This window comes from Oncorhynchus mykiss, chromosome 27 (genome assembly GCF_057628025.1).
Source record: "Oncorhynchus mykiss isolate SJ-2025 chromosome 27, ASM5762802v1, whole genome shotgun sequence".
NCBI lineage: Eukaryota > Metazoa > Chordata > Actinopteri > Salmoniformes > Salmonidae > Oncorhynchus > Oncorhynchus mykiss.
The window spans coordinates 41668352-41695000 of NC_143048.1; the positions used below are offsets into that span (position 1 = coordinate 41668352).

General features: G+C 42.7%; 1 protein-coding gene across 2 annotated transcripts in view; it reads right to left on the reverse strand.

The window, feature by feature from the left end:
• The window catches only part of LOC110508036 (voltage-gated potassium channel subunit beta-1), a 303976-nt gene that overhangs the window by 237877 nt on the left and 39450 nt on the right, over positions 1 to 26649 (reverse strand). Inside the window, exon 1 of one of the 2 annotated variants that reach the window (XM_036964965.2) lies at positions 5210 to 6289. The exons of the other annotated variant lie outside the window; for it this stretch is intronic. Within the exon in view, the coding sequence (XP_036820860.1) occupies positions 5210 to 5409 (200 nt within the window). The 5' untranslated portion in view covers positions 5410 to 6289. Of the gene's footprint in view, positions 1 to 5209; positions 6290 to 26649 lie in introns of those variants that run through there. 2 annotated transcript variants of the gene reach the window in all.

Here is a 26649-nt window from a genome sequence, read left to right on the forward strand (position 1 = left end):
CTGACAATCTGACAGCATGATGGACTTATTCTGACAATCTGACAGCACGGCGGAACTATACTGACAGTCTGATGGAACTGTGGACGTATACTGACAATCTGACAACACAATGGTCCTATGCTGATAGTCTGACAGCACTGTTGACCTATACAGACAATCTGACATCCCTGTGGACCTATACTGACAATCTGACAGCATGGGGGACCTTTACTGACAGTCTGAGGGCACTGTGGACCTATAATGACAATGTGACAGCACGGTGGTCCTAAACTGACAGTCTGACAGCACTGTGGAATGATACAGACATTCTGACAGCACTTTGGTCCTATACTGACAATCTGACAGCACAGTGGTCCTATACAGACAGTCTGACAGCTCTGTGGTCCTACAATGACAGTCTGACAGCACTGTGGTACTATACTTACAATCTGACAGCAGTGTGGACCTACAATGACAGTCTGACAGCACTGTGGTCCCATAGTGATATTCTGACAGCACTGTGGACCTATACAGACAGTCTGAAAGGACTTTGGTCCAATCCTGACAGTCTGACAGCACTGTGGAAATAAACAGACAATCCGACAGCATATTGGTCCTATACTGATATTCTGACAGCAGTGTGGTCCTATATTGACAATCTGACAGCACTGTGGTCCTATACTGATATTCTGACAGCAGTGTGGTCCTATATAGACAGTCTGACAGTACTATGGTCCTTTTCCGACAATATGACAACACTGTGGACCTATACTGACAGTCTGACAGCACTGTGGACCTACAATGACAGTCTGACAGCACTGTGGTCCTATACTGATATTCTGACAGCACAGTGGTCCTATGCTGACAGTTTGACAGCACTGTGGTCCTATGCTGAGAGTTTGACAGCACTGTGGTCCTATGCTGACAGTTTGACAGCACTGTGGTCCTATGCTGACAGTTTGACAGCACTGTGGTGCTATGCTGACAGTGTGACGGCAATGTGGTCCTATACTGACAGTCTGACAGCACTGTGGACCGACACTGACAGTCTGACAGCACTGTGGTCCTATACTGATAGTCTGACTGCACTGTTGTACAATACAAACAATTTGACAACACTATTGTCCTATACTGTCAATATGACAGCACTGTGGTCCAATACTGACGATTTGACAGCACTGTGGACCTATACAGACAATCTGACAGCACTGTGGACTTATACTGAAAATCTGACAGCACTGTGGACCTATACTGACAATCTGATGGTACTGTGGTCCTATACAGACAGTCTGACAGCACTGTGGACTTATACTGACAGTCTGACAGCACGGTGGACATATATTGACAATCTGAGAGCACTGTGGACCTATACAGACAATTTGACAGCACTGTGGTCCTATACGGGCATTCTGACAGCAGTGTGGTCCTATAGTGATAGTCTGACAGCACTTTGGTGCTATACACACAATTTCACAGCACTATTGTCCTATACTGACAATCTGACAGCACTGTGGATTTATACTGAATATCTGACAGCACTGTGGTCCTATACTGACAATCTGACAACACTGTGGACCCATTCAGACAATATGACAGCACTGTGGATCTATACTGACAGTATGACGGCACTGTGGTCCTATGCTGACAGTCTGACAGAACTGTGGTTCTTTTCAGACAATCTGACAACACTGTGGACCTATTCTGACCTTCTGACTGCATTGTGGTCCTATTCTGAAAATCTGACAACACTGTTTACCTATCCTGACAATCATACAGCACTGTGGACCTATACTGACAATCTGATGGAACTGTGGCCCTATAAAGACAGTCTGACAGCACTGTGTATTTATATTGACAATCTGACAGCACTGTGGACCTATACAGACAGTCTGACAGCACTGTGGACCTATACAGACAGTCTGACAGCACTGTGGCCCTATACAGACAGTCTGACAGCACTGTGGCCCTATACAGACAGTCTGACAGCACTGTGGCCCTATAAAGACAGTCTGACAGCACTGTGGCCCTATACAGACAGTCTGACAGCACTGTGGCCCTATACAGACAGTCTGACAGCACTGTGGCCCTATACAGACAGTCTGACAGCACTGTGGCCCTATACAGACAGTCTGACAGCACTGTGGCCCTATAAAGACAGTCTGACAGCACTGTGGACCTATACAGACAGTCTGACAGCACTGTGGCCCTATACAGACAGTCTGACAGCACTGTGTATTTATATTGACAATCTGACAGCACTGTGGACCTATACAGATAGTCTGACAGCACTGTGGACCTATACTGACAGTACGGTGGACCTATATTGACAATCTGAGAGCACTGTGGACATATACAGACAATTTGACAGCACTGTGGACCTATACTGATATTCTGACAGCACTGTGGTCCTATTCTGACAATATGACAGCACGGTGGATCTATACTTACAGTCTGGCGTCACTGTGGTCCTGTACAGACAATCTGACAGCACTGTGGACCTATACTGACAGTCTGACAGAACTGTGGTCCTTTTCAGACAATCTGACAGCACTGTGGACCTATACAGACAATTTGACGGCACTGTGGACTTGTGCTGTTCTATTGAAACCCCTCTGTCATCATGTACTGTGAGAGGGATAGGATCCTGTGAGTTTAATTTATGTGTGTGCACGAGCATTGCCATTCAAATTGAGCTCATCATCTGGCCACATTTCCTGTGCTTTCAGCCTAACAGTGTGTAAAAAGCGAGAGAGCGCACGCACGCACACACACACACACACATTCAAACACACACAGCCACACAGTGTCCATCAGTATAATTACAGCAGAGGGACCAGAGAGAGTCTGTCTCCTCTCAGGACGGGAGCACACTGCTAAGTACTGTAAAACTGGCTCCTATGTGTGAGTGTGTGTGTGTGTGTGTGTGTGTGTGTGTGTGTGTGTGTGTGTGTGTGTGTGTGTGTGCGCGCGTGTGCGTGCGTGCGTGCACACGTGCGCGTGCACGTGTGCGTGTGCGTGTGTGTGTGTGTGTGTGGAGGAGAGAGAGAGAGAGAGAGAGAGAGAGAGAGGAAGAGAGACTGACACCAAATCCCAATGAGATTTCCCACATTGCTCACCAGGGGGACATTATTGAGGAGATAATGACTGGGGTCATGATTTTAAAGTACTCACCAGGGGAACATTATAGAGGGGATAATGACTGGGGTCATGATGTTAAAGTGCTCACCAGGGGGACATTATAGAGGGGATAATGACTGGGGTCATGATTTTAAAGTGCTCACCAGGGGAACATTATAGAGGGGATAATGACTGGGGTCATGATGTTAAAGTGCTCACCAGGGGGACATTATAGAGGAGATAATGACTGGGGTCATGATGTTAAAGTGCTCACCAGGGGGACATTATAGAGGGGATAATGACTGGGGTCATGATGTTAAAGTGCTCACCAGGGGGACATTATAGAGGAGATAATGACTGGGGTCATGATGTTAAAGTGCTCACCAGGGGGACATTATAGAGGGGATAATGACTGGGGTCATGATGTTAAAGTGCTCACCAGGGGGACATTATAGAGGAGATAATGACTGGGGTCATGATGTTAAAGTGCTCACCAGGGGGACATTATAGAGGGGATAATGACTGGGGTCATGATGTTAAAGTGCTCACCAGGGGGACATTATAGAGGAGATAATGACTGGGGTCATGATGTTAAAGTGCTCACCAGGGGGACATTATAGAGGGGATAATGAGATTTTAAAGGATGATGATGTTCCTTCTGTCCTTCCTACTGTAGTGTCTTTTCTACTGTTGTGTCCTTCCTGCTGTAGTCTCCTTCCTACTGTCCTTCCTACTGTTGTTTTCTTCCTACTGTTGTGTTTTTCCTACTGTTGTGTTCTTCCTTCTGTCCTTCCTACTGTTGTATCCTTCCTACTGTGTTTCCTACTGTAGTGCCCTTCTTGCTGTCCTTCCTACTGTTGTGTTTTTCCTACTGTCCTTCCTACTGTTGTGTTCTTCCTAGTGCCCTTCCTACTGTAGTGTCCTTCATGCTGTCCTTCCTGCTGTCCCTCCTACTGTATTTCCTACTGTACTTCCTACTGTAGTGTCTTTCCTACTGTCCTTCCTACTGTCTTTCCTACTGTCCTTCCTACTGTCCCTCCTACTGTTTTTCATACTGTCCTTCCTACTGTCCTTCCTACTGTCCCTCCTACTGTAGTGTCCTTCCTACTGTCCTTCTTACTGTCCTTCCTGCTGTCCCTCCTACTGCACTTCCTACTGTAGTGTCCTTCCTACTGTCCTTCTTACTGTCTTTCCTACTGTCCTTCCTACTGTCCCTCCTACTGTCTTTCCTACTGTCCTTCCTACTGTAGTGTCCTTCCTAGTGTCCTTCCTACTGTAGTGTCCTTCATGCTGTCCTTCCTGCTGTCCCTCCTACTGTATTTCCTACTGTAGTGTCCTTCCTACTGTCCTTCCTACTGTCCCTCCTACTGTAGTGTCCTTCCTACTGTCCTTCCTGTTGTCCCTCCTACTGTACTTCCTACTGTAGTGTCCTTCCTACTGTCCTTCCTACTGTCCCTCCTACTGTAGTTTCATTCATGCTGTCCTTCCTTCTGTCCTACCTACTGTCCTTCCCACTGTCCTTCCTACTGTCCTTCCTACTGTCCTTCCCACTGTCCTTCCTACTGTCATTCCTACTGTCCTTCCTACTGTCCTTCCTACTGTCATTCCTACTGTCCTTCCTACTGTCCTTCCTACTGTCCTTCCTACTGTCATTCCTACTGTCATTCTTACTGTCCAACCTACTGTAGTGTCTGAATCCCTACCTGTACTGCACCCTCATCTCTCCACAATGACTCACTCTCTCTCACTCTCTCTTTCTGCCTTTTTCTCTCTCCCTCACACACATAAACAAACGCACAGACACAATGGCAAAATGTACACAGATACAAACACAGGGTGAGCTTGGAGTGGTAAATATATGGAGAGAAGACAAACCAGGAAAGATATTCAAACAGCAAGAGACGACTTGACACAAACAAAACAAATACTAGTCCAAGATATATGTATACTTAGAGTACGTTAATGACACAACACACACTCTATACCATCCCCCAGCTTTAGCCACGCACGCACGCACGCACGCACGCACGCACGCACGCACGCACGCACGCACACGCACACACACACACACACACACACACACACACACACACACACACACACACACACACACCTGTATTTCATGCCGGTCAGTTTCCCCGTGGACTCTTTGAGGGAGATGTGGTGTCGGGGTGCGAACGCCCCAAAGCTGCGTGCTATGATGGCCACAGTTCTGAACTTGGCCCGGGCTGCATTGCCCGGACTGGAGGTATTCTTGTGGTCCCCATTTCCACGTTTCATGTGGGGGTCCGTACATGCTATAGACACCTGCATTGCTGGGCTGGATGGACCGACTGACACTCTCAGAGAAATGTACAGGACAGAGAGTCCAAGAGAAGTGAATGAACAGAGAGTTGCAAAAAATTAAACAGAGACGGTCCGTGAGAATCTTAAAAAATGTCTTGATTTTTTGTTGAAATGCTCTGTTGGTGTTAAAATGTCCTCGTTAAAATGTCCTCCTCGTTAAAATGTCTTCTTTCCGTGTTAAAGTGTTGTTTATTTCTCAGAAGTGTTGTTCTGAAAATGTCTTCTGGATGTCGTAGGTCCTTCCTTCTGAAAGGAAAGGTCAGTCCTTACAGAAAAGAGATGGCAGAGACTCGTTTGTTGTCCAGAAAAACACGAACTTCCCCCTTCTTCTAATTCCTTCCTGTCTTCTCCTGGAGAGAATATCTGAACGTGGTCAAAAGACTGCCAGAGTCAGAACGCTGAGAGAGATTCCAGAGGGTTGCGATGGGAGTAGAATCTGGTCAGGACTGGTCATCAAGTCTAGTTTAACCACAGAGAGAGAGAGAGGGAGGAGAGGGTGAGGGAGGAGAGTGATGGGGGGGGTGATGGCGTCAGAGGAGGGGTGAGGAGAGGGAGGAGGAGGTGATCTCAGGACGGGGCAAGTTGCTCTGTCATCCTTCACCTCGCTCCGCTCTCTGGCTTCTTCTTTTGATGTATTTTTCTCCAAACCTTTTTCACGTTCTCTTGCTCCAGCCTGCCGGTGTTAATGTTTATCACTGATGTGTCTCTGCCCCAGATTCCCCTCTTCACTCTATCACCTCTTATATTCTATTTCTCCCAGTTATTATGTCACTGTCCTCTTCTTTTCTTTCGTTGTTGTGTTCTCAGCACTATAGCTCCATCTCCTCTGGTGGTCCTATCGGGGAGTGAGAGGAATGGAGCGCAGCTCTCGCTCTTTCTCTCTCTCTCTCTCTCTCTCTCACTCTCTCTCTCTCTCTCTCTCTCTCTCTCTCTCTCTCTCTCTCTCTCTCTCTCTCTCTCTCTCTCTCTCTCTCTCTCTCTCTCTCTCTCTCTCTCTCTCTCTCTCTCTCTCTCTCTCTCTCTCTCTCTCTCTCTCAGAAAGATTACTGCTACTGTAAGTACTGGGCAAATCAGCAATATAACACACACACACACACACACACACACGCGCACACACACACACACACACACACACACGCAATATATGTATTTGGATCATTGTATACAGAAGCATTCAGAACAGATCCATGTATGTTCTGTTCTCCATCAGGAAGAGAAAAAGGACTGGGTGATAAATGCTTCTGTTGGGTGGGGAAATAAACAGGGAGGAGGGAGGAGGAGGTGTGGAAAATGCCTGGAATCAGGGAAGAGAGGGAGAGTAAAGCATGTAGTCACTGAATGAAAAAACACAAACAAGCACACACACACACGCACACGCACACACGCACACGCACACGCACACACACGCACACGCGTGCACACGCACACGCACACACACACACACACACACACACACACACACACAGAGGTTTATCATGATCTTCGGTGTCTCTGGTGACATGTCTGTCAAAGAGGAACACTGCCAATCTAAACTGTGCTGACAAAGGCTTCAAACTGACACGTGGCTGTGATTCACGAGAGTTTGTACTCAGTGGGTTACGTTGAAACAACCTGTTTGTACCCAGTGGGTTACGTTGAAACAACCAGTTTGTACCCAGTGGGTTACGTTGAAACAACCAGTTTGTACCCAGTGGGTTACGTTGAAACAACCCAACTTCATTCTCTGTATCTCTACAATATTGTATAAAAATCATTACAGTTTGAAAGTTCCCATGGATCAATTCCATTTCAATCAAATGTATTTAATAAGGACCCTTTTTTTTTTACATCAGCCGATGTCACAAAGTGCTATACAGAAACCCAGCCTAAAACCCCAACCAGCAAGCAATGCAGGGTGTAGAAGCACGGTGTTTTGTACACGGCATAATACTGACGGAATGATTTAGTATTCTGTGCACTTATTGCCGGTAATAGTGAACACAACTGCAAACATTTAATATTTTGCCAACGAAACACTTAACGGTTATTTTTGTATTCGTTGATGACATTTGTATTTAATGTTTTGTAAAAAGGGATCTGAGATATGCAGTGGTGATTTTAGCGTGTACATCTTGGTGGGGCAAACTCAACAAAAATTATGTTTTTGATGCATGCCAGCAAAGCCACTACACAACACAACACTAAACAATACATTAATTGCACTATAATGGTGCCAAATGGTGCCCCACAAACTGTTAGGGCCGACATAAAGCTGTCCCAACAACAGAGATTTCTTTTCAGCACCATGGAGTGAATCCTTACCACTGCTTCACCTGACTATCAGCGGAGCCTTGTCTGGCAGTGAAACATTTCATTCAGCCTCATTTACTGCCTTAAAAAAAACATGGCTGATATGGCTGACTTGCTTAACAACAACCGCTTCGACAACATCCGGTGAAATTGCAGAGTGCGAAATTCGAAATAAATTATTCGAAATATTTAACTTTCATAAAATCACAAGTGTAATACACCAAAATACAGCTTAACTTCTTGTTAATCCAGCCACCGTGTCAGATTTCAAAAAGGCTTTACGGCAAAAGCAAGCCATGCTATTATCTGAGGACAGCACCCAATCAAACAAACACATATTTCATCCCGCCAGGCGCGACACAAAATTCAGAAATAACGATGTAATTCATGCCTTACCTTTGAAGATCTTCTTTTGTTGGCACTCAATATGTCCCATAAACATCACAATGGTCCTTTTGTTCGATTAATTCCGTCGTTATATCCCCAAAATGTCAATTTATTTGCCGCGGTTGATTCAGAAAAACACTGGTTCCAACTGCCCAACATGACTACACATTATCTAATAAATTACCTGTAATCTTGGTCCAAACATTTCAAACAATTATCCTAATACAACTTTCGGTATTTTAAAACGTAAATAATCGATACAATTTGAGACGGAATAAACCGTGTACAATAGTGGATAAAATGAAAGTGGAGCGAGCTCTAGGTTGCGCGCCCCAAACACAACAGTACACTAGACTCTGAACAGCCATACTTCTTCATTACTCAAAAGAAAAACATCAACCAATTTCTAAAGACTGTTGAGATCTAGTGGAAGCCCTAGGAACTGCAATCAGATGCCTCAGGAATCTAGAAAACACAGTCACCTCAACAACAAAACAATTCCTTGATGGTTTGTCCTTGGGGTTTTGCCTGCCAAATAAATTCTGTTATTCTCACAGACATAATTTAAAGTTGTATAAACAGAGTGTTTTCTATCCAAATCTACCAATTATATGCATATCCTAGCTTCTGGGCCTGAGTAGCAGGCCGTTTACTTTAGGCACACTTTTCATCCGGACGTCAAAATACCGCCCCCTAGCCCAACGAGGTTTTAAAACAAATGTGGTTCCTCTGACAAATGAGATGTACAAACTATGGCATATGATGGGACGATGAGCGGATAAGAGGCAATCCGCGATTTTGATTAAGACATTGATGAACGAGCTAAGATGGATGTAGTCAATATAACTATTTGTTCAGCACTTTTGAAATGTACAACGGCAGAATTCAGAACATGGGCCGTTCTTACCTTGAGTCAGGTTTCTGATCACTGACCTTGAGTCAGGTTTCTGATCACTGACCCTGAGTCAGGTTTCTGATCACTGACCTTGAGTCAGGTTTCTGATCACTGACCCTGAGTCAGGTTTCTGATCACTGACCCGGGGTCAGGTTTCTGATCACTGACCCTGGGTCAGGTTTCCGCTCACTGACCCTGAGTCAGGTTTCTGATCACTGACCCTGGGGTAGTAGCTTGGCCCTTATCTCAACAACACTGGACTACTAGCTACCTCTGAAATATTACACAGTCCACACACACCACTCCACATTTTCATTCCACATCGCCTCAAAATAGCAACCCTCAACCTACATCTCTCAACTCACACCCAAATACTGATCTCTGCTTTTATATCTGGCTAGGGGCTGCTGGGAATAATTGCACTAAACCACAAACACCCAGAGAAAGAAAAAGCCCATGCATTAGGACTGATGAACTGCACATCGGAACAGAGACTGGACTCGACTGTATAGCAATACTGTAATCTGTGCAATCATCTACTTCACCCCACACCAGTCAATTACTCCTCCTACCATCCCTACATCCTTCTCCCTCCCACCATCTCTCCATATCTACACCCCTCCTCCTCCTCCTCCTCCTCCTACCATCCCTACATCCTTCTCCCTCCCTCCATCTCTCCATATCTACACCCCTCCTCATTCCTCCTCCTACCATCCCTCCATCCTCCTCCCTCCCACCCTCTCTCCATATCTACATCCCTCCTCCTCCTCCTCCTACCATCCCTCCATCCTCCTCCCTCCCACCCTCTCTCCATATCTACACCCCTCCTCCTCCTCCTCCTCCTCCTCCTCCTCCTCCTCCTCCTCCTCCTCCTCCTCCTACCATCCCTCCATCCTCCTCCCTCCCACCCTCTCTCCATATCTACATCCCTCCTCCTCCTCCTCCTCCTCCTCCTCCTCCTACCATCCCTCCATCCTCCTCCCTCCCACCCTCTCTCCATATCTACACCCCTCCTCCTCCTCCTCCTCCTCCTCCTCCTTCTCCTACCATCCCTCCATCCTCCTCCCTCCCACCCTCTCTCCATATCTACACCCCTCCTCCTCCTCCTCCTCCTCCTCCTACCATCCCACCCTCTCTCCATATCTACACCCCTCCTCCTCCTACCATACCTCCATCCTCCATCCTCCTCCCTCCCACCCTCTCTCCATATCTACACCCCTCCTCCTCCTCCTCCTCCTCCTACCATCCCACCCTCTCTCCATATCTACACCCCTCCTCCTACCATCCCTCCATCCTCCTCCCTCCCACCCTCTCTCCATATCTACACCCCTCCTCCTTCTCCTCCTCCTCCTCCCTCCCACCCTCTCTCCATATCTACACCCCTCATCCTCCTCCTCCTCCTCCTACCATCCATCCCTCCATCCCTCCCCTGGATGGCATAAGAAAAACCAGATCTACTAATCAGTGTGTGTGTGTGTATATGTGTGTGTGTGTGTGTGCGTGTGCGTGCGTGTGTGTGTGTGTGTTGTATGCCCCCCACACCCTTCAGCACTCCCGTTCTGGGAGCATGTGTGGCCTACCACTTTGTGGCTGGGCCATTGTAGCTCCTAGATGTTTCCAGTTCACAATAACAGCACTTAAAGTTGACCTTGGCACCTCTAGCAGGGCAGAAATTGGACAAATTGACTTGTTGGAAAGGTTGCATCCTATGACAGTGCCATGTTGAAAGTCACTGAGCTCATCAGTAAGGAAGTTCTACTGCCAATGTTTATCCATGGAGATTGCATGGCGGTGTGCTTGATTTAACACACCTGTCAGCAACGGGTGTGGCTGAAATAGCCAAATCCACTCATTTGAAAGAGTGTCCTCATACTTTTGTATACAGTGCCTTGCGAAAGTATTCGGCCCCCTTGAACTTTGCGACCTTTTGCCACATTTCAGGCTTCAAACATAAAGATATAAAACTGTATTTTTTTGTGAAGAATCAACAACAAGTGGGACACAATCATGAAGTGGAACGACATTTATTGGATATTTCAAACTTTTTTAACAAATCAAAAACTGAAAAATTGGGCGTGCAAAATTACTCAGCCCCTTTACTTTCAGTGCAGCAAACTCTCTCCAGAAGTTCAGTGAGGATCTCTGAATGATCCAATGTTGACCTAAATGACTAATGATGATAAATACAATCCACCTGTGTGTAATCAAGTCTCCGTATAAATGCACCTGCACTGTGATAGTCTCAGAGGTCCGTTAAAAGCGCAGAGAGCATCATGAAGAACAAGGAACACCAGGCAGGTCCGAGATACTGTTGTGAAGAAGTTTAAAGCCGGATTTGGATACAAAAAGATTTCCCAAGCCCTGTGTGCCACTGTGTGTGTGTGTGTGTGTGTGTGTGTGTGTGTGTGTGTGTGTGTGTGTGTGTGTGTGTGTGTGTGTGTGTGTGTGTGTGTGTGTGTGTGTGTGTGTGTGTGTGTGTGTGTGTGTGTGTGTGTGTGTGTGTGTGTGCGTGTGCGTGTATGACCCTGTGCCCTTGTCCTCTCAATGTGTAGGCGGTATATGAAGTCGTGTAGCAGCGTCACCGTTGGTCAACATGATTTGATTGGACAGTTGCACTCTACTGGGCTAAACTTGAATATGGCAGAGTTTATTCCCATTATACAGTCACATGTCATGGACTATCCCTGTACAGTCATCTCTCCCCTGGCTGCTATGATAGGACAGGGCAGCAGTATGCTAAGGGATTGGCTGTGTGGCAAACACTGTACCCTCCTGTAGCCACTACTGTCAACCCACCTCTCCATATCTCCTAGCTATAGGAATGTACTGTACGGAAGGAACCAATGCAGCGCGTAATAGGGGTGGGAGTGGAGGTGACAAATGTATGTGTCAAGATTCAATGATGAAATCCCTGGGATGGAGTGAGTGGAAGGAGTGAAGGGAGGAGAGAATAGAGGCGATAGGGAGACCCTGGAGGTCACACACACGCTCAGCGGCGGCGCCTGGCGTGATGAAAAGAGGTCGCCTCCCCCCTCTCCTCCGCCTTGGGTCAGGGCTGAGGGCAGGACATGTGGGCGTGTGTGTCATTGAGAAATTAATTAATTAAATCCATCAAAGGTGATTTAATTTCACCTTTAATTTCACCCTGTCAGGACAGTTATGTGTCTGTCAATCAAATTGGTGACCTCATAGCGGAAGGCAGCCTATCAGAGGATAAACACAAACAAATGAGTGTTCCTCACCAATAACCCTTTGAGCTCTTCAAAGGTTCTTTGCTATTTTAATCATAATTAAAATGTAGGGGAGGTGGCTCATACACATATTTTGGGGCGTGGTTGGGGCCAGTCTATCTAATGTGTTGTGCTATGCCGCTACATATCATATATAGTATGACTATGTGATGTCTTGTGAAAGACTCACATATGGCCTTGTGTCAATTAAGAACGGTTTTACTAAATCAGTCAGTGGTTCTCAAGTCTCTCCACTTGAGATCCCCAGCTGTTCCAGATGTATCTCACTTGATTCAAACGTCTCAACTGACACAATAATAATACCTATGGAATTTGAACAATATAATATGGCTGACTAGAATAGACAACCCTGTATGGTTCTTCAAAAGGATTCACGAAGAACCCTTCAGTTTGAAAAAGGTTCTTTATGGAACCATTCTCTATAAAGGTTCTATATTGAACCTTAATAAAAGGGTTCTAACCACAGCGGAACCTTTGTTTGGTGCTACATAGAAAACGTTTGAATGGTTCTTTATAAAAACAAAGGAAACATATCTTTATAACACCATAATATAATACAGGTTCCATTTAGAACCTCATGAGCATGGTTCTTCATTGAACCTTCAAAAAAGGGTTCTATGTAGCACCAAAAAGGGTTCCGCTGTGGTTACAAGCCAAAGGAGCACCTATCAGGTTCTGTTGTTTTTTAGTGTGTATTGCAGCATCCAAGGCTGAGCAGTGAGCGGAGCACAAAGAGGCAGCTAGCAGTAGCGTTATTACACTATAAACTTCCATGGCAACAACGCGTGTTGGGTACAGGCAGACCCACATTCATGATAGAAGTGTCTCCTGTAACCAAGTGACGTCAACAAGGGACTTATCTTGATTTGAAAGCAGCAAGGAATGTTATTCAGTCCATTCATAGCAGTGTAAGTGGTTATCACCTCTATGTGTGTTATGATTCAAGATAAACAACCTGTGTCAAGGTACAACAGCAATGTCCCAATGCCCTGCAGGCACGATGAACCTTGGTACACTAAACTAATTCCCTGCAGGAATGATCAACCTTGGTATGACACTAAACTGAAGCCTTTCTCATGTCAACAAGGGGTCAGTGGCAGCATGACCATATAGATAGTAATCCATCCTTACAACAGTGTAGTTACTCCACAATTGACAGAGTGAAAAGGAGGAAGCCTGTACAGAATACAAATATTCCATAATATGCATCCTGTTTGCAACAAGGCACTTAAGTGATAATGCAAAACAATCTGGCAAAGCAATTAACACTTTGTACTCAGGACAAAGAGTAAAGTTTGGGAAAAATCCAATTCAACACATTACGGAGAACCACTCTCCATATTTTCAAGCATAGTAGTGGCTGCTACATGTCATGGGTATGCTTGTAATCATAAAAGACTGGGGAGTTTTTCAGAATAAAAAAAGAAACGGAATGGAATTTAGCACAGACAAAATTCTAGAGGAAAACCGGGTTCACTCTGCTTTCCACCAGACACTAGAAGATGAATTCTCCTTTCAGCAGGAAAATAACCTAAAACACAAGGCCACATCTACAGTGGAGTTGCTTACCAAAAAGACAGTGAATGTTCCTGAGTGGCCGAGTTTGACTTAAAACTGATTGAAAATCTATGGCAAAACCTGAAAATGGCTGTCTAGCAATAATCAACAACCAATTTAACAGAACTTGGAGAATTTTGAAAAGAAAAATTGCACAATCCAGGTGTGAAAAGCTCTTTACCCAGAAAGACCCACAGCTGTAATAGCTGCCAAAGGTGATTAAAACATGTATTGACTCAGGGGATTGAATATATTAAATGGGATCACACGTTTGTATACAGTATATACAGTATATATACAGAACCAATCAAAACTTTGGACACACCTGCTCATTCAAGGGTTTTTCTTTCTTTTTACTATTTTTTACAATGTAGAATAATAGTGAAGACATCAACACCATGAAATAACACATATGGAATCATGTAGGAACTCAAAAAGTGTTAAACAAATCAAAATATATATTCTTCAAAGTAGCCACCCTTTGCCTTGATGACAGCTTTGCACAATCTTGGCATTCTCTCAACCAGCTTCATGAGGTAGTCACCTGGAATGCTTTTCCATCAGCATTGAAGGAGTTCCCACATATGCTGAGCACTTGATGGCTGTTTTTCCTTCACTCTGCATGTCCAACTCATCCCAAACCATCTCAATTGGGTTGAAGATGGGTGATTGTGGAGGCCAGGTCATCTGATGCAGCACTCCATCACTCTCCTTCTCAGTCAAATAGCCCTTTCACAGCCTGGGGGTGTGTTTTGGGTCATTGTCCTGTTGAAAAACAAATGACAGTCCCACTAAGCGCAAACCAGATGGGATGACGTATCACTGCAGAATGCTGTGGTAGCCATGCTGGTTAAGTGTGCCTTGAATTCTAAATAAATCACAGACAGTGTAACCAGCAAAGCACTAACCACACCATCACACCTCCTCCTCCATGCTTCACAGTGGATACCACACATGCAGAGATCCTCCATTCAACCTTCTCTGCATCTCACAAAGACACGGCGGTTGGAACCAAAAATGTAACATTTGGACCAAAGGACAGATTTCCACCGGTCTAATGTCCATTGCTCGTGTTTCTTGACCCAAGCAAGTATCTTCTTCTTATTGGTGTCATTTAGTCGTGGTTTCTTTGCAGCAATTAGACCATGAAGGCCTGAACAGTTGATGTTGAGATGTGTCTATTACTTGAACTCTGTGAAGCATCTATTTGGGCTGCAATTTCTGAGGCTGGTAACTCTAATGAACTTATCCTCTGCAGCAGAGGTAACTCCGGGTAATCCTTTCCTGTGGCTGTCCACATGAGAGACAGTTTAATCACAGAGCTTGATGGTTCCGTATTGACTGACTTTCATGTCTTAAAGTAATGTTGGACTATCATTTCTCTTTGCGTAATTTGGACTTGGTCTTTTATCATATAGGGCTATCTTCTGTATACCACCCCTACCTTGTCACAACACAACTGATTGTCTCAAATGCATTAAGAAAGAAATTCCACAAAATAACTTTTAACAAGACAAACCTGTTAATTGAAATGCATTCCAGGTGACTACCTCATGAAGCTGGTTGAGAGAATGCCAAGCGTGTGCAAAGCTGTCATCAGGACAAAAGGGTGGCTACATTGAAGAATCTCAAATACAAACTATATATTTTGATTTGTTTAACACGATTTTGGTTACTACATGATTCCATATGTGTTATTTCATAGTTTTGATGTCTTCACTACTAAAAAGGTACCAATGAAGAAAAAACGCTGGAATGAGTAGTTGTGTTAAAACTATTGACTGGTACTGTATGTGTGTGTGTGTATATATATATATATATATATATATATATATATATATATATATATATATATATATATATAGTGATCTCAAGTACTGTGTGTGTCATATACTTTGCATTTTAAATTTAGAAATGACTAAATTTATAACTGACCACTCCGTTGAGGAATTCTTGTGAAAGGGAACGCTTGGTTTGGACAGTGAAGAGCTGACCACGCAACTGAAAGGAAACCTGAGTTGTTGACCATTTTGAACCATGTGTTTATTTTGATATATAAATGTATATGTCTATATTTTGCTTCTGTTAAACATCATGTTTATGCCATATTTGACTAAGTAGCTTTCCCCAGTCAACTCTATAATTATCTGGTGTAGTGACGACCGAGGAATCTTCCAATGTCGACCAACCAAATATATGGGCAGTTTTGGGCCCATCAATTGTTTGTGAGCTGTCAGCATATAAGACATTTTCAAGATGTTGTGGAAGCGCAACCCTTCCACCACAGTGCATTACAATATTATTGGACCTGGAAACCTGGAAACGTTTCCTTGATGTTTCTCATCACTCCTCTATAAATCTGAATTCAATATTTAAATCTTCAAAAGGAAGGAGAGAAGGAGGGGTTAAAGTGAAGGTAGGAGAAAGAGGGAGGAGTTAAAGTCAAGGGAAGAGAAAGAGGGAGGAGTTAAAGTCACGGTAAGAGAAAGAGGGAGGAGTTAAAGTCAAGGGAAGAGAAAGAGGGAGGAGTTAAAGTCAAGGTAAGAGAAAGGGGGAGGAGTTAAAGTCAAGGGAAGAGAAAGGGGGAGGAGTTAAAGTCAAGGTAAGAGAAATGGGGAGGAGTTAAAGTCAAGGGAATAGAAAGGGGGAGGAGTTAAAGTCAAGGTAAGAGAAAGAGGGAGGAGTTAAAGTCAAGGTAAGAGAAAGAGGGAGGAGTTAAAGTCAAGGTAAGAGAAAGTGGGAGGGAGAGTACTTACTCTGGAGATTCAACATTCCCTTTGTAATACACGCATGTGTGTGTAGGACTGGACCTCTACTCCATACTGATGGAAGAGATCACCCTGACCATCTATCATCGGTCAGCATGCACGCACGCACACACACACGCACACACACACACACACACACACACACACACACACACACACACACACACACACACACACACACACACACACACACACACACACACACACACACACACACATGCGCACACACACGCACACACATATGCATGCACACACGCACATACATTCATGAGGACTGCCTGCCAGGCTCTGTCTGACTCACAGCATTATTACTGCAGGCAGAGCTTCTCCATGTACACACAGTTAAACAAGCTGTATACACATACAAACACAGATATGCAAACACGCATAAACAAACACACACACACTTCAGTAGCTGGCTTGGCCAATCACATACATCCAGGGATGTTCTTTCATCCATCAGAGAGGAACTGACAGCTTGGCTAGGGCTCCCCCTGGTGGTCGAAGAAAGAACAGGCGCTGTTCAGAGCTGGATGAAGTCCCCCCCAGAACACTGAAGTCCCCCCCAGAACACTGAAGTCCCCCCCAGAACACTGAAGTCCCCCCCAGAACACTGAAGTCCCCCCAGAACACTGAAGTCCCCCACAGAACACTGAAGTCCCCCCAGACACTGAAGTCCCCCCAGAACACTGAAGTCCCCCCCAGAACACTGAAGTCCCCCCCAGAACACTGAAGTCCCCCCCAGAACACTGAAGTCCCCCCCAGACACTAAAGGTGCCCCCAGATCACTGATGTTGCCCCCAGATCACTGATGTTGCCCCCAGACACTGAAGTTGGCCCCAGACACTGAAGTTGGCCCCAGACACTGATGTTGCCCCCAGACACTGATGTTGCCCCCAGACACTGAAGTTGGCCCCAGACACTGAAGTTGCCCCCGGACATTGATGTTGTCCCCAGACACTGATGTTGCCCCCGGACATTGATGTTGCCCCCAGATCACTGATGTTGCCCCCGGACACTGATGTTGCCCCTGGACACTGATGTTGCCCCCGGACACTGATGTTGTCCCCAGACACTGAAGTTGCCCCCAGACACTGATGTTGCCCCCAGACACTGATGTTGCCCCCAGACACTGAAGTTGGCCCCAGACACTGATGTTGCCCCCATACACTGATGTTGCCCCCAGACACTGAAGTTGTCCCCAGACACTGAAGTTGTCCCCAGACACTGATGTTGCCCCTGGACACTGATGTTGCCCCCGGACACTGATGTTGGCCCCAGACACTGATGTTGCCCCCATACACTGATGTTGCCCCCAGACACTGAAGTTGCCCCCAGACACTGATGTTGCCCCCATACACTGAAGTTGGCCCCAGACACTGATGTTGCCCCCATACACTGATGTTGCCCCCAGACACTGAAGTTGCCCCCAGACACTGAAGTCGGCCCCAGACACTGATGTTGGCCCCAGACACTGACATTGTCTGTCTATATAACTTTCACTGCTATGCGGATGACACACAGCTGTACATTTCAATAAAACATGGTGAAGCCCCAAAATTGCCCTCGCTAGAAGACTGTGTTTCAGACATTAGGAAGTGGATGGCGGCAAACGTTCTACTTTTAAACTCGGACAAAACAGAGATGTTTGTTCTAGGTCCCAAGAAGCAAAGAGATCTTCTGTTGAATCTGACAATTAATCTTGATGGTTGTACAGTCGTCTCAAATAAAACTGTGAAGGACCTCGGCGTTACTCTGGACCCTGATCTCTCTTTTGATGAACATATTAAGATTGTTTCAAGGACAGCTTGTTTCCATCTGCGTAACATTGCAAAAATCAGAAACCTTCTGTAAAAAAATTATGCAGACAAATGAATCCATGCTTTTGTCACTTCTAGGTTAGACTACTGCAATGCTCTACTTTCCGGCTACCTGGATAAAGCACTAAATAAACTTCAGTTAGTGCTAAATACGGCTGATAGAATCCTGACTAGAACCAAAAAACATTGATCATATTACTCCAGTGCTAGCCTCCCTACACTGGCTTCCTGTCAAGGCAAGGGCTGATTCCAAGGTTTTACTAACCTACAAAGCATTACATGGGCTTGCTCCTACTTATCTTTCCGATTTGGTACTGTCGTACATACCTACACGTACGCTACGGTCACAAGACGCAGGCCTCCTAACTGTTCCTAGAATAATACAGTATTCTATATACTGTAGAATACCACAATACACTGGTCAGGATATATGCTGTAGAATACCACAATACACTGGTCAGGATATATACTGTAGAATACCACAATACACTGGTCAGGATATATACTGTAGAATACCACAATACACTGGTCAGGATATATACTGTAGAATACCACAATACACTGGTCAGGATTTATCCTGTACAATACACTGGTCAGCATTTATCCTGTACAATACACTGGTCAGTATATATCTTGTACAATACACTGGTCAGCATTTATCCTGTACAATACACTGGTCAGGATATATACTGTAGAATACCACAATACACTGGCCAGGATATATACTGTAGAATTCCACAATACACTGGTCGGGATATATACTGTAGAATACCACAATACACTGGTCAGGATATATACTGTACAATACACTGGTCAGCATTTATCTTGTACAATACACTGGTCAGGATATATAATGTATAATACCAAAATACACTGGTCAGGATATATACTGTAGAATACCACAATACACTGGTCAGGATATATACTGTAGAATACCACAATACACTGGTCAGGATATATACTGTAGAATACCACAATACACTGGTCAGGATATATACTGTAGAATACCACAATACACTGGTCAGGATATATAATGTAGAATACTACAATACACTGGTCAGGATATATACTGTAGAATACCACAATACACTGGTCAGGATATATACTGTAGAATACCACAATACACTGGTCAGGATATATACTGTAGAATACCACAATACACTGGTCAGGATATATACTGTAGAATATCACATTACACTGGTCAAAATATATACTGTAGAATACCACAATACACTGGTCAGGATATATACTGTAGAATACCACAATACACTGGTCAGGATATATACTGTAGAATACCACAATACACTGGTCAGGATTTATCCTGTACAATACACTGGTCAGCATTTTTCCTGTACAATACACTGGTCAGTATATATCTTGTACAATACACTGGTCAGCATTTATCCTGTACAATACACTGGTCAGGATATATACTGTAGAATACCACAATACACTGGCCAGGATATATACTGTAGAATACCACAATACACTGGTCAGGATATATACTGTACAATACACTGGTCAGCATTTATCTTGTACAATACACTGGTCAGGATATATAATGTATAATACCAAAATACACTGGTCAGGATATATACTGTAGAATACCACAATACACTGGTCAGGATATATACTGTAGAATACCACAATACACTGGTCAGGATATATACTGTACAATACACTGGTCAGCATTTATCTTGTACAATACAAAGGTCAGGATATGTAATGTAGAATACCAAAATACACTGGTCAGGATATATACTGTAGAATACCAAAATACGCTGGCCATGATATATAATGTAGAATACCACAATACACTGGTCAGGATATCTACTGTTCACTATTCCAATACACTGGTCAGGATATTCACTGTTCACTACTCCAATACACTGGTCAGGATATTCACTGTTCACTACTCCAATACACTGGTTAGGATATTCACTGTTCACTACTCCAATACACTGGTCAGGATATATACTGTAGAATACCACAATACACTGGTCAGGATATATACTGTAGAATACCACAATACACTGGTCAGGATATATACTGTACAATACACTGGTCAGCATTGATCTTGTACAATACAAAGGTCAGGATATATAATGTAGAATACCAAAATACACTGGTCAGGATATATACTGTACAATACAACAATACACTGGTCAGGATATATACTGTACAATACACTGGTCAGCATTTATCTTGTACAATACAAAGGTCAGGATATGTAATGTAGAATACCACAATACACTGGTCAGGATATATGCTGTAGAATACCACAATACACTGGTCAGGATATATACTGTAGAATACCACAATACACTGGTCAGGATATATACTGTAAAATACCACAATACACTGGTCAGGATATATACTGTAGAATACCACAATACACTGGTCAGGATATATACTGTAGATTACCACAATACACTGGTCAGGATATATACTGTAGAATACCACAATACACTGGTCAGGATATATAATGTAGAATACCACAATACACTGGTCAGGATATATACTGTAGAATATCACAATACACTGGTCAGGATATATACTGTACAATACACTGGTCAGCATTTATCTTGTACAATACACTGGTCAGGATATATACTGTAGATTACCACAATACACTGGTCAGGATATTCACTGTTCACTACTCCAATACACTGGTCAGGATATTCACTGTTCACTACTCCAATACACTGGTCAGGATATCTACTGTTCACTACTCCAATACACTGGTCAGGATATCTACTGTTCACTACTCCAATACACTGGTCAGGATATTCACTGTTCACTACTCCAATACACTGGTCAGGATATCTACTGTTCACTACTCCAATACACTGGTCAGGATATTCACTGTTCACTACTCCAATACACTGGTCAGGATATTCACTGTTCACTACTCCAATACACTGGTTAGGATATTCACTGTTCACTACTCCAATACACTGGTCAGGATATATACTGTAGAATACCACAATACACTGGCCAGGATATATACTGTAGAATACCACAATACACTGGTCAGGATATATACTGTAGAATACCACAATACACTGGTCAGGATATATACTGTACAATACACTGGTCAGCATTTATCTTGTACAATACACTGGTCAGGATATATAATGTATAATACCAAAATACACTGGTCAGGATATATACTGTAGAATACCACAATACCCTGGTCAGGATATATACTGTACAATACACTGGTCAGCATTTATCTTGTACAATACAAAGGTCAGGATATATAATGTAGAATACCAAAATACACTGGTCAGGATATATACTGTAGAATACCAAAATATGCTGGCCATGATATATAATGTAGAATACCACAATACACTGGTCAGGATATATACTGTAGAATACCACAATACACTGGTCAGGATATATGCTGTAGAATACCACAATGCACTGGTCAGGATATATACTGTAGAATACCACAACACACTGGTCAGGATATATACTGTACAATACCACAATACACTGGTCAGGATATATGCTGTAGAATACCACAATACACTGGTCAAGATATATACTGTAGAATACCACAATACACTGGTCAGGATATATACTGTAAAATACCACAATACACTGGTCAGGATATATACTGTAGAATACCACAATACACTGGTCAGGATATATACTGTAGAATACCACAACACAGGTCAGGATATATACTGTAGAATATCACAATACACTGGTCAGGATATATACTGTGCAATACACTGGTCAGCATTTATCTTGTACAATACACTGGTCAGGATATATACTGTAGATTACCACAATACACTGGTCAGGATATATACTGTACAATACACTGGTCAGCATTTATCTTGTACAATACAAAGGTCAGGATATGTAATGTAGAATACCAAAATACACTGGTCAGGATATATACTGTAGAATACCAAAATACGCTGGCCATGATATATAATGTAGAATACCACAATACACTGGTCAGGATATCTACTGTTCACTATTCCAATACACTGGTCAGGATATTCACTGTTCACTACTCCAATACACTGGTCAGGATATTCACTGTTCACTACTCCAATACACTGGTTAGGATATTCACTGTTCACTACTCCAATACACTGGTCAGGATATATACTGTAGAATACCACAATACACTGGTCAGGATATATACTGTAGAATACCACAATACACTGGTCAGGATATATACTGTACAATACACTGGTCAGCATTGATCTTGTACAATACAAAGGTCAGGATATATAATGTAGAATACCAAAATACACTGGTCAGGATATATACTGTACAATACAACAATACACTGGTCAGGATATATACTGTACAATACACTGGTCAGCATTTATCTTGTACAATACAAAGGTCAGGATATGTAATGTAGAATACCACAATACACTGGTCAGGATATATGCTGTAGAATACCACAATACACTGGTCAGGATATATACTGTAGAATATCACAATACACTGGTCAGGATATATACTGTAGAATATCACAATACACTGGTCAGGATATATACTGTACAATACACTGGTCAGCATTTATCTTGTACAATACAAAGGTCAGGATATGTAATGTAGAATACCACAATACACTGGTCAGGATATATACTGTAGAATACCACAATACACTGGTCAGGATATATACTGTAGATTACCACAATACACTGGTCAGGATATATACTGTAGAATACCACAATACACTGGTCAGGATATATAATGTAGAATACCACAATACACTGGTCAGGATATATACTGTAGAATATCACAATACACTGGTCAGGATATATACTGTACAATACACTGGTCAGCATTTATCTTGTACAATACACTGGTCAGGATATATACTGTAGATTACCACAATACACTGGTCAGGATATTCACTGTTCACTACTCCAATACACTGGTCAGGATATTCACTGTTCACTACTCCAATACACTGGTCAGGATATCTACTGTTCACTACTCCAATACACTGGTCAGGATATCTACTGTTCACTACTCCAATACACTGGTCAGGATATTCACTGTTCACTACTCCAATACACTGGTCAGGATATCTACTGTTCACTACTCCAATACACTGGTCAGGATATTCACTGTTCACTACTCCAATACACTGGTCAGGATATTCACTGTTCACTACTCCAATACACTGGTTAGGATATTCACTGTTCACTACTCCAATACACTGGTCAGGATATATACTGTAGAATACCACAATACACTGGCCAGGATATATACTGTAGAATACCACAATACACTGGTCAGGATATATACTGTAGAATACCACAATACACTGGTCAGGATATATACTGTACAATACACTGGTCAGCATTTATCTTGTACAATACACTGGTCAGGATATATAATGTATAATACCAAAATACACTAGTCAGGATATATACTGTAGAATACCACAATACCCTGGTCAGGATATATACTGTACAATACACTGGTCAGCATTTATCTTGTACAATACAAAGGTCAGGATATATAATGTAGAATACCAAAATACACTGGTCAGGATATATACTGTAGAATACCAAAATATGCTGGCCATGATATATAATGTAGAATACCACAATACACTGGTCAGGATATATACTGTAGAATTACACAATACACTGGTCAGGATATATGCTGTAGAATACCACAATACACTGGTCAGGATATATACTGTAGAATACCACAACACACTGGTCAGGATATATACTGTACAATACCACAATACACTGGTCAGGATATATGCTGTAGAATACCACAATACACTGGTCAAGATATATACTGTAGAATACCACAATACAAAGGTCAGGATATGTAATGTAGAATACCACAATACACTGGTCAGGATATATGCTGTAGAATACCACAATACACTGGTCAGGATATATACTGTAGAATACCACAATACACTGGTCAGGATATATACTGTAAAATACCACAATACACTGGTCAGGATATATACTGTAGAATACCACAATACACTGGTCAGGATATATACTGTAGATTACCACAATACACTGGTCAGGATATATACTGTAGAATACCACAATACACTGGTCAGGATATATAATGTAGAATACCACAATACACTGGTCAGGATATATACTGTAGAATATCACAATACACTGGTCAGGATATATACTGTACAATACACTGGTCAGCATTTATCTTGTACAATACACTGGTCAGGATATATACTGTAGATTACCACAATACACTGGTCAGGATATTCACTGTTCACTACTCCAATACACTGGTCAGGATATTCACTGTTCACTACTCCAATACACTGGTCAGGATATCTACTGTTCACTACTCCAATACACTGGTCAGGATATCTACTGTTCACTACTCCAATACACTGGTCAGGATATTCACTGTTCACTACTCCAATACACTGGTCAGGATATCTACTGTTCACTACTCCAATAGACTGGTCAGGATATTCACTGTTCACTACTCCAATACACTGGTCAGGATATTCACTGTTCACTACTCCAATACACTGGTTAGGATATTCACTGTTCACTACTCCAATACACTGGTCAGGATATATACTGTAGAATACCACAATACACTGGCCAGGATATATACTGTAGAATACCACAATACACTGGTCAGGATATATACTGTAGAATACCACAATACACTGGTCAGGATATATACTGTACAATACACTGGTCAGCATTTATCTTGTACAATACAAAGGTTTAGGATATGTAATGTAGAATACCAAAATACACTGGTCAGGATATATACTGTAGAATACCAAAATACGCTGGCCATGATATATAATGTAGAATACCACAATACACTGGTCAGGATATCTACTGTTCACTATTCCAATACACTGGTCAGGATATTCACTGTTCACTACTCCAATACACTGGTCAGGATATTCACTGTTCACTACTCCAATACACTGGTTAGGATATTCACTGTTCACTACTCCAATACACTGGTCAGGATATATACTGTAGAATACCACAATACACTGGTCAGGATATATACTGTAGAATACCACAATACACTGGTCAGGATATATACTGTACAATACACTGGTCAGCATTGATCTTGTACAATACAAAGGTCAGGATATATAATGTAGAATACCAAAATACACTGGTCAGGATATATACTGTACAATACAACAATACACTGGTCAGGATATATACTGTACAATACACTGGTCAGCATTTATCTTGTACAATACAAAGGTCAGGATATGTAATGTAGAATACCACAATACACTGGTCAGGATATATGCTGTAGAATACCACAATACACTGGTCAGGATATATACTGTAGAATACCACAATACACTGGTCAGGATATATACTGTAAAATACCACAATACACTGGTCAGGATATATACTGTAGAATACCACAATACACTGGTCAGGATATATACTGTAGATTACCACAATACACTGGTCAGGATATATACTGTAGAATACCACAATACACTGGTCAGGATATATAATGTAGAATACCACAATACACTGGTCAGGATATATACTGTAGAATATCACAATACACTGGTCAGCATTTATCTTGTACAATACACTGGTCAGGATATATACTGTAGATTACCACAATACACTGGTCAGGATATTCACTGTTCACTACTCCAATACACTGGTCAGGATATTCACTGTTCACTACTCCAATACACTGGTCAGGATATCTACTGTTCACTACTCCAATACACTGGTCAGGATATCTACTGTTCACTACTCCAATACACTGGTCAGGATATTCACTGTTCACTACTCCAATACACTGGTCAGGATATCTACTGTTCACTACTCCAATACACTGGTCAGGATATTCACTGTTCACTACTCCAATACACTGGTCAGGATATTCACTGTTCACTACTCCAATACACTGGTTAGGATATTCACTGTTCACTACTCCAATACACTGGTCAGGATATATACTGTAGAATACCACAATACACTGGCCAGGATATATACTGTAGAATACCACAATACACTGGTCAGGATATATACTGTAGAATACCACAATACGCTGGCCATGATATATAATGTAGAATACCACAATACACTGGTCAGGATATCTACTGTTCACTATTCCAATACACTGGTCAGGATATTCACTGTTCACTACTCCAATACACTGGTCAGGATATTCACTGTTCACTACTCCAATACACTGGTTAGGATATTCACTGTTCACTACTCCAATACACTGGTCAG